This window comes from Mus caroli, chromosome X (assembly GCF_900094665.2).
Source record: "Mus caroli chromosome X, CAROLI_EIJ_v1.1, whole genome shotgun sequence".
NCBI classification, from domain to species: domain Eukaryota; kingdom Metazoa; phylum Chordata; class Mammalia; order Rodentia; family Muridae; genus Mus; species Mus caroli.
In genome coordinates this window covers 91,150,963-91,171,584 of record NC_034589.1, presented here as the reverse complement: position 1 = coordinate 91,171,584, position 20,622 = coordinate 91,150,963, and the positions used below count along the sequence as shown (strand labels likewise).

Genomic DNA, 20,622 nt, shown 5'->3' with positions numbered 1-20,622 from the left:
TGTCCCTGTTGGGTCCTGGGAGACTTTTGCTTTACTGGCACCTGGGACTTGGTGGTGGGTAGCCCCAGTTATTGATTCCCCATTCTGATATGCAAGATATCTGATCTGTGACCTCAAGGGGTTGCAACCCACAGGTTGAGAACAGCTGACTTAGAGGAATAATGAACTTTTCAAGTTCTTAATTTGCCTTTAACAAGTGAGGCCTCTTCCCTGTTTGGGATATTCTAGTCTTAACATATACACTCTTGGACTCTTTTCCTCTCCTCATTCCTACCGACTAATATGCCAGCTACACTTTTCTTGCTCCAAAATCAGAATGTCGAGGCTTTTTTGTACATTTTCCCCAAGGAAAAACTGTCTCCTTTGCGCACCCTGAAACTTTTCCATAAAAGAGAAAAAGGATTTGCTTTTATGTTATACCCTCACCCCATCCATTTATACTTTAATACCCACATGTTACTCACATGGAAAAGTTTAAATGCTGATTTTTATTGAATAAGCCACTGTGGATCACAAATCCCACCGAGCCAACTGCCATCCCCCCCTCCACCATATTTTTCCCCTTTCCTATTATATCTACAAGAAGAGATCAGGAGTGCTTTGAACAAATAGTTTTATTTAGTATACATTTATGTAAATATATATGTCCTAATCTACTACTACTTTCTTACCCCTGACACCACAATACCCCTTTCCCTTTGGCCCCTCCTCTCTTCATTATAGAATACATAGCTAAACATTAACTTAGAGTAGAGAGAAATAACAACATCAGTAGATAATATTTAAAGCAACAGTAACAAGTAGATAACTAACAAGCACATTAGTAGTAATAATGTCCATTCTCCTGTTGTAGCATGGTAAGACTTCTTTCATTCTTCTTGTCAATATGTAATTCATCAACATCACTTCAGGGAGCCTTATTTCCTCTGTCATTTGAGTAGTATTTGACAGGGTTACAGTCTTTGTCCCAAAAGGCATCAGTTCCACACAGTCTGTATCACTGCAAGGTTTGAATCAGTAGCAAGTATATGATATACCTATGTATAGGTGCTTAGGATATTTTCCATCCATTCACAGAGCTGTGAACAAAGCTGAAAAGCTGAAGCCATTAAGGTATCACCATATTCAGTTCAACTTCAGGGGGAGGGGGGCAACTCAAGCAAATGGTGAGTGAAATTTCACTAACTATCATATAGACTCTAAGTTTAAAGACTTTATTTTTCTATTTTTTTGTAGTTAACTTAAGTTGTAAATACAAAAGCATTGACAGCTTCTTGTCTAAAATTACAAATACAGTATTCACCTTCCCAACTCCTAAGACAGACTTCCCACCACTAACTGGAAAATGCTGTAAATCAAAAGCAATGAGGCACAGTAGCTATTAGGTACCTTCTAAGACCTTTCTATAAAAATAAACCTGCAAACTTTACTTGCAGGAGGTCTCATCACAAAAGAACAGGGAATTCATTCCAGATGCTACATTTCAACTAATCCAATTAACATAAATTCATTTACATAAATCTGAGCATAGACACTTTTACTTGGGCCTGCATATATTATGTCAAGAAAATCCCAGGAGGCTAATCTCCACTGTTTTCTCTGTGTGCTCCTTGAGCAGCCAGATAAGGCTTACTCTGAAATGCAAGAAGTCCATATCTGAAGCTGAAACTTAATATAATCACCCCAAGAGTATTTAGTTTTTCAATATGGGGTAATGAAAATGAACACTTGCTGATAAGTATCATAAGATCTACTTTGAGAATTATAATACAAAGTCATAGTCACACACAAGATATTACTATCACTGTTATAAGGGAAGTAAGTTTGAAATATACACATAAAAGTCTGTGAACAAGAAGTATCAGACTAAACAACTTCATTTTTACTCTCATATTGTTCATACCTAGTGTACTTCCTTTCTTTCCTTATGTGAGCCAAATGACAATACTATGTCTATTAGTGAAACTTTGCCTCAGAGTTTAGAGATGTTGACAGTCTTCAGAAACAACAAAGTTGTGACAGATTATGTATACTAAGATGTTATACCATGAATGTATGTTGGTGCATGTACTTGTATATTTATGTTAGTATATATATATATATATATGAATTTCTAGAATTACATGTGACAGTGTGGAAAGATAACTTATAAGATATATAGCAATTTAGTGAAATAATCTATCAGCTTAAAATACATGAGCAAGAATGTATATGTTACATATACAGTGACCAAAACTTGATTACCAGCATCCAGGATGTCTATGCCAATAGAGATATTCCCCCACTCCAAATTGTCTCATTAAGGTTGAATATCAGACAGGATACATGTAGGTCTAACTCTCATCAAAGCATTTTTCCAAATGTCCTAACTGGTACCAAGATACAGTTTCTTGGTATTTAAAGCATGTAATAAATGTATTTGAATTTGTAAAATGGGAGAATCTAGCAATTTCTCTGTTCTGTCACTTCTGGTGCACTCTATTTGTTCTAATAATGCGACACTACTAACACACAGCCAGTAAGGTTTATACATAAACTGTTGTCTCCAGAAGTGAAAACAAATTTTGCAGTAATATTTACACAACAGTTTTGCTGGGCTTTCCAGGTGTCTAATAATTGTTGTTCAGAAAAAGGTTGGTTAGAGTGAGTGGTGCAGTCTATGTAAAAGGACACACATGGGGTTTAGAAACCATGTGACCACAGTTCTTTAGCACCATGCCCGAACCCACAGAGCTAAATGGCTGCACATGGGTTAGAGCCTAGGATCTAGAGCTCATTAGCACCATGTTCCAACCAAATGAGCCCTTCAGCCAGAAACTTCTTACAATGGTAGCACCCTCAGACTTGGCTGGGTACTGAATTCAGATTAGTTGCTGCTGGAAAATTTCTAAACAAAGGCCCACATGAAGTTGATACTATTCATATGTCCAATTTGTCAAACATCCATACATCACCAAAACTGTTGTACAAAGTTCTGAGTCTGTAAATTTTCCAGCCAAGTCAGAAGCAATCTTTGAAGCTGGATTATCTGTCAAGCATGGAACATTCCAGATCCCAAGCCTTACCGGGGTGAAAGAAGTTTGATTCTTTATATAGAACAGGGATAGGGGTGGGGAAGTGCTTTCTTCAGGAGGATAGAACGTTAGGTTAAAATATAACAGCACAATACTCATTTAAATCACAATGATAGCCCTTTACCCAAATTTCTCTTGTCTAAACAGGAGAAGAAGGCTATCAGAGCTAGGTACATGGATTCTAAGAAACTTGGGGTAGTCAAGCAAAATTCGAATTTGCCTTCTCCATGTGTGGAGGCAGAACCATAAGCAGGCAGCGCATTATCCTGGGAAATATCTATTCTACCAAATAGTGAGTGAAAAGGAAATACATATATCTGTCCTTAAGATAATCAGAAGTATTTACATAGCATGTTGAAAAAATACACAAGCAGAGCTCACTACTCACAAAGACTACTAATCCCCAAAACAGCTGAAGCCAAAAGGAGATCACAGGTAGGTTGGCAGTTTACAATGGTCATAAATAGAAGATTCACTCGTGTTTACAGCCTAAAGCTACTCCAAATATGTATTCATATACTTTAGTAATAAACGCTCATTGTTTTGTAATTGAGTTATTAATAATATGACAGGATTAAATTAAAAGGATGAAAAGGACACATAATAGAGACAATGGAGAGAAAATTATTTAAACTTGAATTAGGTCTTTCCCCCAGTTTGTCCTTTATCTAAAAAGGAATTCAACACTAGAGCAATTGTGGTAATTTACTAGAAACATCTGAACCGCCCCCCAAAAAACCACCACATCTTTTTACTAAGTGAAAACAGAGTAGCTGGCAGCTAACTCTGCCATTTCCTCACTCCCTCATTTCCTGACCTAGACACTTGTCCATACCTTACCAACCAGGAGATATCACAGTAGAGACTGGATAACTTGCCATTGTTACATTTTTGTAAAAAACAATAAGAAATATTACAGTGAAAAAGAAATGGAAATAGAGAAGAAAGTGAGAGAGGAAGATGAGTAAAAGGTAGAGCAGGAGCAAGGAAAAGGACAAAGGCTAGGAAAGGGGTGAGACCAGTGGGAGGCCAAGGATACTGAGGAAGAGACAAAGAAGAAAAGAGGAATTTGAGGAGGACCACAAGTTCAATTCTCATCCTGGTATCATCTTGATACATGCAACCATGGATGCTGTCCAAAGACCCTTAAAACATTATCTCCAGAATAATGGCAGTGACAGGATGAGGTATCATTTCTTCTTGTTCTTCCTCCTCCTCCTCTCTTCTGCTGAGTTGAAATTGTCCATAAGCTAAAGAGACAGGGATAATTAAAAGAGTGGTAAGCTTAAGCACATTATTTTTTTTCTTTTTTCCAGAAAAAGAAAGACAATAGTAAAGAGTACATGAAACAAAGTATGAAAAACTAAATGTAGAGTCAGAAACATGGAAGTTTGGGATTTTGAAGTGTGAACTTGGGCAATTTGATTTTTCTTGCACTCAGAGAGAAACTATCACTAAATTATTGTTCAGCAACCTGGGGAAATAACCTTGTGGGGGTAATGATTATGGGGGCAATCATTTCACTGCTTTATCAATTCTCGGGCGTCTGTAATATTTTCCATCCTCACTACCATAGGAGAAAAAGGTACAACTAAAAACTTGCACTTCAAAGGTACTTTGAGTTCCCAGAGCATCCAGTGAAACTTCAGAAATGATACTTGGTCTCTTAGAATTTCCATGGGAACATAATAATGAAATCAGGTCCTTATATATCTAAATAAAATATAAATACTAATATCTAGGAGCTTACCTTGTAAGTGCAAGTTCTTAGTGCACATCACCCTCACCCCTCCAATACTATTTCCTTCCTTCTATGTAACCACATGAGAAATGAATGAATTCTAGTTATTTTGATCCTATCATACCTTAGATGTTTTGATAGTCAATCGCGGTCTGGGCAGCTTAAACTCTAGGCACTGAATGGAGAAAGGAGATTTCCACTGTTGGGGAGGGAGGGGGACTGGGCAGCTCATCAAAATCTCTGAATCGTGGGAATTTGGGCACTCCTGGATTGGGATCCACACTGCCAGGGGTTTGGCTATGAGATACAGAGCTCAGTCGGCGATGCTCTCCCCTGAGGCGGCTGATTTTATCTAGTAGCATCTTCTGGATTTCCATGATGACTTTCTGAACTTCAATACGGAAACTATCACTGAGCCAGCAATAAATGTAGGGGTTGTAGCAGGAACTACTAATTGCTAGCCAGTGGAGGAAAAAGTAGAGACCATTGTGGCTTGAGATGGATTCACTGGACAGGAGCACCAGGTACACGTTGAGGGGGAGCCAGCTGATTGTATACAGAAGCACCACTGTCATCAGCATCTTTAGGGTCTGCTTCTTCTTCCCACGCTGGCAGATGTAAGTGTGGATATTGATGTCATCAACAGCATCATGGATCCACAGCTTTTTGGCCACATGACCATAGACAGCCACCAGAACCAGCAAAGGCAAGATAAAGAACAGCAGAAAGGTGCCCAGGTCAAGGTATTTCCATGTGGATTTAGAAGTATATGGGAAACTTGGGAGGCAGGCAGATTCCTCTGTTGTGTTGCTAGGTTATGAGAGAGAGAAATAAAAAGAAATAAAAACCAATGATTTAGTCTTTTCCTTAAGGCTTACAAGAAAGAAAGAAAGAAAGAAAGAAAGAAAGAAAGAAAGAAAGAAAGAAAGAAAGAAAGGAAGGAAGAAAGGAAGAAAAGAAAGAAAAAGAAAACAACTGTATGGCAATTAGATCTTAAGGGTGAGATGTGTTTACTGTTTGTGTTGTATGTGTATTGAGTATAAAACCAGAAGGACTGAGATTTAACTGATCCTATAGGAAAACCATAGCCCCAGAGATGGAAATTGTAACCCACTGCCATGAGGGTTTTAGGGAAATAATGACAAATTACAGTTTAGAGAAATTTATTTTTTGTTTTGAAATATGTTTATTCTAGCCCCTAATTTCTAAATCATTCCTTGTGACACCCAAGGCCTTGGGTTGCTAGAATAACAGCAATCGTCTCATCCAATGTTCCTCTTACCCAAATTCTACTTGGTAAAGCTTCTGGTAAACGGCATGAGGCAAAGCAGCACAAGTGCTCACGATCCAGATGATGATGATGCAAACATTGCCTTGCATGGGAGTAATCCGGGCCTTTAAAGGATATAGCATCACCTGAAAAGAAAAGGATCCCACCTAACTAAACAATCCAAATTATATTAGACATCTATAAACTGCTATTCTGATAAAAGGGTACAAATACTTGGTATGTGGGTGATAATGTGCTTTGTAAAAGTAGTTCATTTGACATATATGTGGCATTTTACTTCATGCAAATATAGCACTGCTACATTTGAAGAAGTTAGCAATTCAAGGGGACTGACTTCAAGCTCCTGTTTCTCTGTCTGCAGTTCTGTGGAGAAAGGAGACAAATGTCCACTGGAGTGAATTAATTTTCTTTACCTTCTAATGGGTGGGAAAGTACCATACATATTCCTTCATCTACCCTTCTACCTGGCTCGCCCCATGGCCTTTCTCATCTCCCATCCCCTCACATCTCAGTTTTCTTTATAGCCACACTTTCCTTCTTCTTTCCTTTGCTCTCTGTTTGTTGCCTTGTGTGTCTTTTTTTTGTCTCCTTATCTGGATGTAATCACATAACCTTCAATTCTTTGGTCCTCCCCAACCACTTGTTTTCTATCTAGTTCCTGAATGATTAACTATGTAATACCTCCAGCTTCTTATCCCTTGCCTCACTCCCCTTTAATTGATTTCAACTGCTCCTAGCTCCTTATCCCTCAACTATCTTCATCCCCCTACTCAATTCCTCTGTCCTTCCTCACAGACTTCACCCCCTTCCAGATGAAGCAATCAATCAGGCCTAAAACTACATCCACATTCACTTATCCCTGCCCTCTTTCTTCCTTTACCCAGTCCTGCAATGCAGCAAACAGGAAATGGTTTCCAAAGAAGAACATGCATGTGTGTATTGGCACATTTCTGTCCCCATAGCATCAGAGAAAAAGATGGTAGCATTTTTATTAGATTAGATTTGATGATGTTCTGTATTTCACCATTTTTCAGTCTCCCCAAATTACACAAAAACATTTACATATATAGGCCAAAGAACTTTGGAAAGTTTGTAGATTATTTGTAACCTTGCTTCTCTCCATACACCTAAGAGAAGACTCTGCCTTTTACAAGACCTAGGATGCACATACCCGATGTCGATCCAGAGAAATAGCTGCCATGCTCATCACAGTTACATAGGCACATGAGTACTGGGCAAAGCGACTGAGGTGACATGTCATCTTTCCAAACACCAAGGAATTACACAGATAGCGCACCTGTAGGAGAAAAGGTTTGGTGATGCACAGGAACTCAGCCCTATTTCTATCCCTCTCAAAAGCCCCAAAATACAAATAAACATCTCCTTGCTTCACCAAACTGCTGGTATCATTCTGTCAGTATGCAAAGAAATACTTTTACACTCTAGTTCTCATGCTCATCACATTTTCCTCCACACAACATACTGACTTGAAGACATGGAAGGTCACTAAATTGCAAAACCTGTTAACTAACTTCAAGTTCATATACAGCATTTGAAAGGTGGAAAAGCAGAATTTATGACAAAACTTGGATTCAGACATTATCCCAAAGCTCACTAGCAACAGGTCCCACTGCTTCCCTGAGCAGCCCAATATTCTCTCACTCTCTGCCATGGCAAAAGATTAATTCAGCGACGCAACAACTATCCTGCCAATCTTCCTAACACATTTCCAAGCTCTTTTCAATATTTCTCAGCTTCTGCCTTATTTCCCACGAAAATGTTCTCCAAACCAAACTAACCCTTTCTAACCCTCTCCCTCCCTCTTGACCATACAAAACTCACTGTTTCAAGAACAAAGTTTAACTTTAGCTCTTGCCCTGCTTCCCAGGCTGCCCTCCTCAGTAACCCAGCTTACCATAGTGAAGGGAGAGCTGAGAAGAGCAAGCATCATGTTGGTCACAGAAATGTTGACAACGAAGAGGCCGGTGGCAGTGTGTACCCTCTTATACTTCATAATTATGTGGTTTAAGACCCAGTTGCCTATGATGGCAGCAAAGACCACTATGGTGTAGCCTACCACTAACCAGAATTGCACCTGCTCATCCTGGGATACAATTTCCAAATCTAGGGGACCCGATGTGTCAGCCAGGTCCCCCGTGTTTGACATGTGGTCTGCCAACTTATCCATCTTTGACAGCATGCCATTGCGGCCAGCATTGGATGCAGCCTGAAGCACCTGGGAGGTGGTAGAAGTGATCAAGTCATCAAAACCACTAGGTACACTCAGAGCTTCTGGAGTCAGCTCGTCCCCAAAGCCCATGGTGCCAGGGCTCTGGAAATCCTCTGGGGGCACGTCTGTGGTTGGAGCATCCATCCCAGTGCCTTTAGGGGACCCTGAGGACCTTAAGCTACTCACTCAGGAGCCTCTCAAAAAAAGAAAAAGAAAAGAAAGAAAGAAAAAGAAAAGAAAAGAAGGCAAGTTAAGGCCGTGGACAGATAGCCAGGCAATCTATTCAGTGCCCTGGAGCTCTGAGCTGAGGTGTCTGGATCAGGGAGAGGGAAGAAATACCAGGAACCAGCAAAAAAGACTGGCCCTGCTCAGGGTGGGCAAGTGCGCAGAGCTGAGCTGCTGAGCGCAGGGCAGGCTGTCTGCAAACGCTCTTCCTGGAGGTGCCCACAGCACCTGCTCCAAACTGGAGATGGCGTCAGGCTTCGCTCAAGCACAGATCCTCCTCCATGCTGCCAGTGATCATTCCGACCAAATTTCTGTTGCCTTCAGTCAGTCATCAGTCTGTAAGTCTTTCTGTCCAAGGCTGGCTGGCTGGCTGGCGCTATGGGCAGGGCGGAGTCAGGCACTGCCACTCCAGCTCCAAGCCCGTGCAAAGCAGGCTTTCTGCAGCTGCCCTTTATAGAAAGTCCAGGGGCCCGCGCTGGAGCCAATGGGGAGCCTCGACTCAACCCCCGCCCTGTCCTTCTGGGCTGGGGAGTCTGAGAGGCTGGCAAAGTCTTTGTCACTCCTGTCTCAAGCCCCTCCTTTCGCTGCTCTCCTTTGGCTCTCCTTTTTCTAATCCTGCAGTTGGAAGCCAGGGTTTACTGTTTATGGCTTCTTCTTTTAACATCGCCATGCCTATAATTTGAATTCAGCATCTCCTCTTTTCCCTTGCTTTCTGTTTCTTTTCTGCATCATCGCCCTAGGCACCGGCTAGCTGTGACACAGGTACTGAATGGAGGCTGTGGAGACTGCAGTAGCATCTGGACCAGCAAGCCAGTCAGCTGCCTGGGAAGAGTGGTCGATATGAAAGACCTGCACAGATGTGGGGGTTTCACAGAGAGAACAAGTCAGGGTGCATCTGGAGAAACAGGAGGGGAGTTTAGCTGATGGGAAGCAAGAAAGGGTCACCTGGGAGTGAGCTCAACAGTATGTTCTGCTTTTGCTGGCCTCAGAACTGCATGCCACCGACCAGGGAACTCTGCTTCTGGCCTCTTGAAACAGGACACTCATTTGACACCCAGGAAGTAACACTTTTGGAAACTAGACTGTGTCAGATTAGTCAACTGTCTAAAGGGTGAGTCCCTCGGGAAGATTTAGGATTTGGGAAGCTCTGCATATCGATGCTGCTAAAATCTAAAGCAGTAGGGAGAGGGAGATGTATCTCAGTTATTGAGGGTTGTAGTGAAAATACTCTAGAACTGGTGGTCTCAGACTAGCCTTTCCTTTGGAAATTTTTAGCTACATTTACATTTCAGAGGTGTTAGAGTCATAACCAAAACAACTAAGCTGCAGACCTAGAAAGGATAGAAGAGACCCATAGTGTGTCATTTACTTATCATCTGCCATAGAGAAACAGGCATATATAGGTTATAGAAGGTCAGAGGCAAAATGATTGAAGCACCAGAACTAAAAATGAGAAAGGGCATTCAGAGACCTCGGCTATGTAGCAAGCACTCTGTTTAAGAAATCCTGGTGTTTGTTACAGTCAGTCTCGTGACTTTCTAGCCACCCTTTACTGCCCAGAAGCTAAACTGCTATTCTGGAGGAAGTAAAAAGAAAAACACCTGATTTCAAGGATGTCAATAATTACTGATTAAGGTATAAGCAGGAATCAATTTAGTGCCAAAACTATTATCATCATTGTCCAGTCATCAAAGCTCACAAAGGAGCCATGACGCAGACAAGCAAACTCCTGGGTATTTGCACTGAACTAAGAAAGTAAGAAAGAATTGAGGCAGATCTGAGGGCGTTGTAATATTTCTGGGATGCTGTATCTGCTGGGGAGATGGTGGCGATGGACTAATACTGAATAGCTGATCAGAGAGAAGCAAATTATGTTTTGTTTGGTGACTCACAGAGATGAGACACATACATAAACACATTTGAAAGAATTAGTAAATCTTAATTCTATCACACAGACCCATGCTGGAGAAGGCACTAAGTCAGGGTCTTTAGACTGATCTATTTGCAGCCATTTATATTAGAAGTTTGTCAAAATACATCAACCTGCTGCTAACCTGGCTTTTGTGACCCTGAAGGACTTGGGATGTTATGAAGATGATGGGTTAAAGATGAGACTTTATAATTTAACGGAAATGCAAAGGAGAAAATGTCAGGGTTCTGATATGGAGGTTCAGACATGCAAAGGCAGGATCAGGATTGCTGATCTACCAACTCCTCCCTCCATTTTTCTTGCTATCCCTCTCTCTCCATATAATTAGTATATTACATATAATGTAGTGTATATTGTTATTTTATATATAATTAATTCTTTGAGAACTTTACATTGTATTTTGATCCTATTCATCCCCTCCCCTACCTCCTCCCAACTTCACATCCACATTTTTGTTTAATCCTAGTTGTCATGCTGGTTGGTCTCTCTGAGCCAGAGTTTCTGTAGCTGTCAAAAAGGTGTTGGGAACACTCACCTCTCATACTAATGTAAGATCCATACAGCACTGCTAGTAGTGAATTCTTAAAAGAGAAACATTATGTGCATCATATCACACTAAGATTCTCACATATTTCAAAATTTGGAGTACATGTTTATTACTGTGTATTTTAGATTTTAAACAGTGGGGTTCATTAAGAAAATGTCATACATGTGTGTAAATCATTTTTCTCCACTATTGGGTATTACCCACAATTACTTTCCATCCACACTGACGTCCTTCCTTTCCCACATAGTGCCCTTTTTGCTTTTATCACCTTTTCCTCTAAATTATAAGTATGAATGAAAATGTAAGATATTTGTCTCTTTTGTTTTGTTGGATTTTTAAAGCAGTATCTTACTGTGCTGGAAAGGCTGACCTTAAACTTCTAAGCCTTCGTCCTCAGCCTCCAGAGTTCCAGGATTACAAGTGTCACCATATCTGACACAATACTTGTCTTTGTGAATACCACTTATTTCTTTTTGATACCTCCACCATCTCTATTTTTTCTTTATTTTATGTCCTGATGGACACATGGTATCTTCTAGGTCCTCAGGTGTTCAATATCCATCAGCTATTTGAAACCTTGCAAGGACTGTTTGCGAGAGTCAGTACTCAGAAAGAATGCCGAGGTCAGTCTATGTTCCCAGTCTATCAGTGGAAGAAGAGGTCGAGAATCAAAAGGAGAGTTCACCATAGTGTCATCTAATTCTAAGAAGCTGAACATTGCATTAAAGGAAAGAACCCATACTCAGGAAATACCTGATTAAGGCAGGCATAAGATGTGCAGACAATCGGTGCGACAGGAACAAATAGTACAAGATGAAGGCCTAGGAAGCTTTGCAGAAAAACTAGCATTTGGTGTGGAGTTTGAATAACCCAAAAGACAGAGCTGGGCAGAAAAAATAGAGAGATAAAACTTCAGCCCTCAGCCGGGCGTGGTGGCGCACGCCTTTAATCCCAGCACTCGGGAGGCAGAGGCAGGCGGATTTCTGAGTTCGAGGCCAGCCTGGTCTACAAAGTGAGTNCAGCCTGGTCTACAAAGTGAGTTCCAGGACAGCCAGAGCTATACAGAGAAACCCTGTCTTGAAAAACCAAAAAAAAAAAAAAAAAAAAAAAAACTTCAGCCCTCAAAGTAGATGTAATACAAAGTGAGAAAATGCTCCTGGTTTATTCCAGGGGACAAAAATAAATGTTTTAAATAGAAAGTTTAGTATTGTTATTCCTAGGCATTTATCTATTATTGCAATGTTTTCTGGGTATCTCCATGGAGATAGTGTAGTTGAAAGTTGAAGAAAATCGTTATTTACATGGTTGAAGGAAGGGTCCTTTATGCAGTAAGAGCCAGGATAAGTAATTTTCTTTGCACACTATTTCCAAGATATCTGTATATCTTGCTATAAGCATTGTTCCTCTGCTTTGCATGCTTTCTAATCTTTCCTATAGAATTAGACATTTATGTTGGAAAGGATTTCTGTAGTTCTCAGATATGTTCAACTTTCTCTCCAGGTCTTCACACTGAGCCATAGTACCCAAACCAAGTGCTTCTACACAACAATTATGATTGGCCCTATTTATACAAAACACAGGCCAAATGTATCTCATTTGGAGTCTGAAAACTGCATTTCAATGCTCAAACATAAACAACCTTCATCTCAGGGAAAACAGCTCTAAGTACAATGGCTTCCCTCTGCATGTGCTCTGTCTCAGTGTAGACCGCTCACACCTGAGTTTCACAATGATCATTCTCTCTTATGTAGAAATACCACAACTTCTGTCTTTTGAGTCTTAAATATGAAGAGAAGTGATTAATCAAACAAAATCACATGCAGCAAGAATAAAACACTTACATCTTTTACTAAACCACTTGGTGTTGATACCTACCTTGTTTCCCCAGCCCACATTGAAAACCCTCAATTCTCTCATGAATGTTTTATGCTCCACTTCCAGCTTGAATACTGACAAGGAAAAGAAAATGTCACACCTGCTTTGGTCTGCTTCAACACTCAAGACATCTTAAGTGACATTCTCCTTCCAAATTCAAAGTTCATTGAGCCAGGAAGAACTAACAAATTAGCCATTGGTCCTGACACCTACTTGATCTTTCCATGAGCAAAGGGGCAAATTCTGATGCAATGAATTTCTTGGCTCTCTCCTTCCCCCTTGTTTAGGATTTTTTTTTCTTGCTTTTTTTGTTTTGTTTTGTTTTTGGGGTTTTTTGTTTGTTTGTTTGTTTTTTCCTGTCTTGTTCTAATTTGGGCTTAAATTCCTTCTCTATTTGTATTTCCTGATAAAAAGTTAAATTACATTGAAACTGATGGCTTTACCTAATTTCTGACTCCTATCCACTGTGAACAGGATAACTGGTGATAGTCCATCCTCTCCTAATATTCAACACAATTTTCCAAAACTAATTTTGCACTGAATTAGTCCCTCTCCTACTGGGAGATTGTAAAAATAAGTAAAATGCTAAAACACTCTTTGGATGCTGTTCTAGACTCAGAAGTCTAGGTAATCATGGTCAAAACCTCTATTGGGGTAGTACCCTTTACTGTTTGACCTGCTCTCATGTAGAAATTCAGAGCCAGATCTTCATTTTATCCCTATATTTCCTCTTTTCTGCTGTTCTCAAAAACAATCCTTGATGATTCATGCCCAATTTTCAAGTACAAAGGCTGTCTTTGCAACAAAATCTATTATCACCAGTTTGATAATCAAAAACAGTATCCAAATGCTTTTCTGTCCAGAGAATCACAGAAGGCTAAATAAAGTTTTGGTCAATGTGGCTGTGAGCATAATCCTAGCAGATTTGACAAGCTGGAAAAATCATCTCTGAAGTAAGAATAACAGAATCATCAACAGAAAGAGGTGAATAGTTAAAGGAAAAGGTTGGGGTGATGTCATTTCTTTTTTTTTCCTTTTTTAATATTTTTATTAGATATTTTCTTCATTTACATATCCAATGCTATCCCAAAAGTCCCCCATACCCTACCCCCCCCCCCGCTCCCCTACCCACCCACTCCCATTTTTTGGCCCTGGTGTTCCCCTGTACGGGGGCATATAAAGTTTGCATGACCAATGGGCCTCTCTTTCCAGTGATGGCCGACTAGGCCATCTTTTGATGTCATTTCAAATGAGGACAGAGATTATCCTGTTAGCAACGGTTGAGGATAATGAACCCAATGAGACAATCAAAAGTGAATTCCTGAGTTAAGGATTCCTGTAATTATTAATTATAGCTCAGCACACAGGAAAGGCATTTCATTTTCAAAAACCAGACTCAGCTTGCACTTGCCCCAGTAAAAGAAGTAACACTCTGTACCTATTTGTTCTACTGCAAACATGAGATGGGTTAGTTCTGCACTGAGCCAAGATCTGTTTTACAGAGACCTTCTATACTCATATAATACTTTAGGCATCTCAATGCCCTCTTCATATTTCTGTGGAGTCCCATCTGTTCATAGCCATGAGGTAGACAGAACCTTGTAACTTCAAGAGAGAAACAGAAAGGACAAAAGCCAAGAAAAAACCCACAAATCTCTGATACCTGAGACAGAAAACAATGAAGTGGACAGAAATGAAAGAGGCAGCACCAAATGCAATTTGGAAAAGACATACTTTTTCCTGGGCTTTCTTTTCAGAGATTATTTTATTTCAGTGATGACAGAAAAAGGGCAGGAAAGGGGAAAGAGGGGGCAAAGAGAGCTGATCTCATAAAAGATGTGGAGATAGGACAGGCTCGTTATTTACATATGTAGCTCTAGCTGTATGCACAGTGCCAGGAAAGGCCAGGGGAGGGCCACTGGCTAGAATGCTCTGTCCAGATGTTACCAGCTCAAATTTAAGGGTTTTAAATTTATTCTCAAACGTCTATACAGGCTTTAGCTAGTCAGTGAATCTCTGGAGTGTGCACGGGAGTATATGTGTATGTCTAAGAAAGCAAAGTTTTTAAGAGCACCTTGGAAAATCCCTTGATACATGTTGATTAATAAGAATCCCACTTTGAACTAAGTCTCCCACCTTCAAGTATCTATCACGAGGTGGCTGAAACTCCAGCTATTTTCTTGTACTATTCTTCTTCCCCTTCAATTCTTCATCTCCAGCAAACTAGAAATTGGAAATTTTTCACTGGGGTTATTATGCTTGTACTCACATAACACTTAAATCTCAAAATTAAAAAACAGTGGATCACATAAAGAACAAAGAGATTTAAGACCATCTTCTCACATACAAGGACTCTAAAGCCCATAGAAAGAAGGGATAATGTCACAGAAGATGAGTCATCACTCTAGAACCTAAGTCTGCTAAGTGCTGTCTGCTCCAACACTTTTCTCTGCCTTCAATCTCCTCGTTTGTTGTGCTTGTGACTATTGGCTCTCTTTCATTGTTTCATATTACTTCTTCCTGCCTTAAAAAGTGATGGTTGGTTTTCCGCACAGGAAACTATTAGTAAATATGTGTTAAATAAAAAACATGAGTGCTAGCTTTTAATTGCCTTACTAATTTCAGAACCTCAAAGCTTGAAAGTTTCTAAGAGCCATCTGATGAATCCTCATATCTCTTTTGGTTCAGAGAATTTAGCCTGATGAACTTTTGTCTTTTTATAATTGGGAGTTGTGAACAGTGACTTCTGAATCCTGTTTAGTCTCTAACCTGCAGTGTAATCGAAATTAACCTTTCTCAGCTTCACTTTTCCTAACTGTACGATAAGAAAATGAATTAAATCTTCTAAGAACACCTCTAGCTTAAATATCTGATGGTGTTAATCAGCATATAACATTAACGCAATATTAGAGTTTAATATTTTAAACCTGAAGATATGGTGCATGCTCTAATTTCCTTTCTGTACCTGTGACAAATACCATGAACAAAAGAAATTTAGGGGAAAAGAGGGTTTACTGGAGTTTATAAGTTACACAGTTCATCACCAAGGGTAGGGACTCAAAAGAGAAACTGAGGGGAAACACTACTATTGCCTCACTCATAGGCTCCTGCTCAGGGAGCTTTGTTCTATAGCCAAGGACCATCTTCCCAGGGAATGGTTCTATCCAAAGTGGGCCAGGCCCACCTACATAAGTTAACAAAACAATCCCTCACAGACATGCCCACAGCCCAATATGATCTGGGCAATCCTTCAACTGACAGTTTCTTCTCACATGGTGATTCTACACTATGTCAAGTTGACCATTAAACCTAACTAGGACAGTATATAAATGACCAAAGATTTAACAAATCTTTACTTTCAATGTCTAAATGTACAAGAGTTGTAGAAGGTAATTCCTAGATGCACCTCAAAAACACGGCAATTTTTTAATAGAAGATACAGCAAGACAAATGTGCAAGGATATAAAGAGGCTACTATAGAATTTAGAAAACACTTGGCCTCCTTCCAGTTTAACAATGAACTTCATCCCATTTGCCAAATATTAAAAAATGTATAAATGAGTCAAGTATTCTTGTACTTAACAAGATAGACAAAATGACTATCATTGCAGAATTTTCATCCCTGTGGGGGAAAACTAACAACAGCTAAGTGACCAAATTAAAGTAAATTGTATAGCAAGTGCTATGAAGAAAATATAAGAGTCATATAAAGAAGGTGGCTTTATATATGTATGTGACTCATTAGATTGCATGATTTAGTCCACTCTTGGAAAACAATGTTAGGACTGATATGTAAAAAATTAGAAGGACTCAACCAAGAAAAAGTTAAAGATAAGTGGTGGGTAACCCAGGTAGAAGGAAAAGCAAGTGAAAAGGCCCTGACATGGGAACAATGAATTATAATAACCAATTCCTACCATCACAAAACTTTTTGGGTTTTTTTTTTCTAGTATACACAATTATGTGTGTGCATGTATATGTGCCCATGCCTGTGTGGGGGAATGCATTTTGGGAATATAGACATGTGTGCATGTGCATATGGAGGCCAGAAGTAAATTTTTAGTGTTTTCTTCAATCACGCTCTACATTCCTTTTGAGGCAGTCCCTCACTGAATTTGGAGCTCAATGGTTAGATAGCCTGATAAGCCCTGCATATCTGCCTTTTCATCACTGGAGTTAAGGCATGCACCACAGCACTGGCCTTTTATGTGGATTTTGGGGTGTAAAATCAGTTCCTCATCCTTGCAAAGCAAGTACTTTGATGACTGAGTCATCTCCACATCACCAACTTATATAATGTTTTAGGTACTTTCATAGTCTTCACATCATCTGATGAAAGTAGCAATCTTGCAGGTACCTACATTTAGACCCATTTAATTGACCAGGAATGTGAAGTTCCAATGTGTGAAAGTATCATCCATCACACATTTTTTTTTTACTCACTTATTTGTTTATTCATCTTTCTAATCTTGTTGCCTACTTTACTCCTGAAGTAACCTATAATGCCTCTTGACAGATACCTGTAATATTCTCCCTATGTTCTACAAACTGACATCCAGGCAGGGATTGAGAGCTTGAGGAGATCAATCAGGCGTTAAGTATAGCCATATGTTATGCATTGTCTGTATAGGGTTATTGTGTATGCTAGAAGGAGTCAACCCCTGCTGGTGACACTGATCCTTAACACTGCAGGTAGGACACTGTCCACCAAGACAAGTGAGAGAAATTAGGCTCAAAAACAGTAGTTATAGATTCAGGCAGCATCCAAAACTGCTGTCTGGAGAAGGCAGTGTGCTTGGCTGGGAGCTTCTCTCATTGAAAGCATATTATCCCAAATATCTTTAAAGATATAATTCATATTCTCCTCACAAGAGATCACCAAAACAGCCATCTGCCTATCATCTCCCTTTAGCTGATAAATGGAGATTTGAGCAAATTATTATTGTTTTATATTTCTGCATATTTGAAAAGGCAATGTTTACCAAATTTATTCAAATTAGGAACACTCCCCCTTTCTCTTTCACACAGCTGATCTTGATGTCTCTTTGTTTACTGAAAAGAACATTAGTCACTGCTGCCATGAGACCAGGAGTTTTGGTTTCCTTTCAGCTCCTTTCATCTTGTAAAATTCGAGAAATGTCACGAAGCATCACTGAGCCTTGGTTCCTCAACTGTAAAATAAGCATAGTAATTTCTGTCCTTCTACCCTCATATGAAGACTGTGACATTCACAAATGTTTATATACCTGCAAATACTGTTTAACAATAAGATTTTATGATACATGCATTTATATGGCTTACTATGAATTCTCAAACATTCTATCAGGTTCCCATCTCTTTACCATGAATATTTTAATTTTTGAACTGAAGAATTATTTTCCAGTTATTTAATAAATACTTGGAGAATGATGTGAGAAATTCTAATATTGGAAATCTTGCCACGAAGTGAAGAATAATATTAGCTCAATTGTTTCTACTTGGTGTGCAACAAGATTATAAAATAAAGATACCTTGCCCTGGAAGACTATCTCAGTAAACCAACCTAACAGGTAACCTCTAGTCCCTTGCAACTCAAAGCAGAATCCCTGGCTCCAATATCCATATTACTGTGGAGTTCACAAGAAATATAAAATGTTAAGCCCAACTACGATTCTTGCTGAATTATAATTTTTATTTTAAATAAATACCTAATGAAAAGCAGCTTAGGTAACAAGGAATTTATTACATTTACATTTCCAGGTAACAATCCATTATTTTAGAAAAGTCAGGGCAGAAATTTAAAGTGTCACATCCATACACAGGGACAGATATAGAATAAACACATGGACCATTGCTTGATTTTGCTCATTTTGATTTGTGGTTTTTTAAAACGTTCATGACCCCCTTCCTAACAATAGTGCTGCCCACAGTAGGCTGGGTCTTCCCATATCAATTAATAATCAAAGCAATCCCTCATAGACATGTCTAAAGGCTAAATTTTCTCAATAATTGCACATTGAATCTTTCTTATCAGGTTATTTTAAGTTGTATCAAATTGAGAGTAAGTCATATTAGGGGAAATGGGAAAACCAAATGGGTGACTTCAATTGAAGAGGGTAGACAGAAGTCAATACGGAAGGAAAGGGAGCAAGGCAGACAAAATAACACTAAGGGTGTTTGAAAAAGCCATAAGGGATTTCTTTAAATTTACCTGTAATTACAAATAATACATATAAGCATATTTTATTTCAACATCTTTTTAAATGAAGTTATGACACAGAATCAGTCTTCCTGATGCTTGTGCTGGTGTCTCTTCATAGTCCTTAACTCTTTAGCGTATATACTGTATTCAATTGAAATAAAAAATATGAAGAAGAAAAAAATCAAATATTTCACTAACTGTGTTGACTTTAAATCCATAGGTTTTATAGGAAGAATGGGGGTTAGTGAAGTATCTTTGTATGACTACAATAACACTCCTGAAACATGTTTCATCTACCTCTTATACAGCTTATTAATCCCACACATCCCTGATGAGCTAACAAGGCCTGCTCTAGTTTACTAGAAGGTTGGTGACTAGAAAAAGGAAAGAAACCAGTAGAAAACTCACTGAGACTGATCATTATGGAACTGTAAAAATTAACAAGCAAAAGATCTCAACATTACTAGGCTTGTTCAACCTTGTGGATCTCTGTGCCCAGGCTTATTCCTCATAAAGAGTCTTCAAAGTTTCCAAACACAGAACAATCAATTGCCCAAGCCAGATTGTGCCTTAGTAAACAGAGCGTGAAAGAACTAAAGCACAAAGAGCAGAAAGGACTTGATCAATGGCACTCAATTTTTGAAAGGGCTAGGTCTAGAGTTTTGCTTACTACCACTTTTTGATAGCTCATTAATTGCTTCCTTTTGTGAAGATTTATTTTAGTAAGGCCACATTATAAAATAGTCAGACTTGGATTAGTTGTTAGTCTATGAAATAGACTTTATTCACATTCCCTTATAATTAAAGAGGCAACAGGCAATCAAGTATTTAAGGTCAATTAAGTATAAAAGGGTTAAATGGATTGTACAGCATGAACCATCACACTGGTCTTAAGCCAATGCACTGGTATGTTTTAACTGGGTGGTTTGTAGACACAAAGCACTCTTTGGGTGTTTTAATATACTAGCCTGCTTCCTTGCCTTTCTGCATCTTGCTTCAATACCATTGAAGTCTTTGCTTGAGTTCCTCTGCTTTGAATGCCAGAATCAACCAACAGAATTTGTAATCGTGAATGACAGCTTCACTTGAAATCCCATAAACTTCTAGGAAAGTAGCAAATGTCATACACTCATCATGATCCAGGCACTTCAAACTTCTGTGTGCCTAGGGGAACAAATAGTATTATTCCCATTTAAATGAATAAATTAAAGAGTAAATAAGCTAAGCAACTCATCCACCATCATTCAATTGGGAGTAGCAAAGATGGCATTTGAACCCAGATATTCCTGATTCCATGTCTAATGGATCATATGGAAACTTCAGTCTAGTCACTCCTCAGTCATAAATGAAATGTTCAGTAATATTTTCTCTCACAATTCTGTTATTAATTTTTTTCATTTTTATCTTAAAACTTATTTCAGACTTATTAAGAAGTGGAAAATACTGCTGGATCTTCCAGTAGTACTATGTCCAATTTTCTGAGGAACCGCCAGACTGATTTCCAGAGTGGTTGTACAAGCTTGCAATC

At 39.1% G+C, this 20,622-nt stretch overlaps 1 protein-coding gene across 1 annotated transcript; it reads right to left on the bottom strand.

Moving 5' to 3' along the window:
- Window positions 1–673: 673 nt before the first annotated feature.
- LOC110287407 (probable G-protein coupled receptor 83) lies at window positions 674–9,014 on the bottom strand. Its single transcript, XM_021154041.2, has 5 exons — window positions 8,022–9,014; window positions 7,278–7,403; window positions 6,098–6,231; window positions 4,940–5,625; window positions 674–4,324 (listed from the first exon to the last, which is right to left on the bottom strand). The coding sequence occupies exons 1-4, from the start codon at window positions 8,478–8,480 to the stop codon at window positions 4,977–4,979; spliced, it is 1,368 nt and encodes a 455-aa protein (XP_021009700.1). The 5' UTR covers window positions 8,481–9,014; the 3' UTR covers window positions 674–4,324; window positions 4,940–4,976.
- Window positions 9,015–20,622: the final 11,608 nt, after the last annotated feature.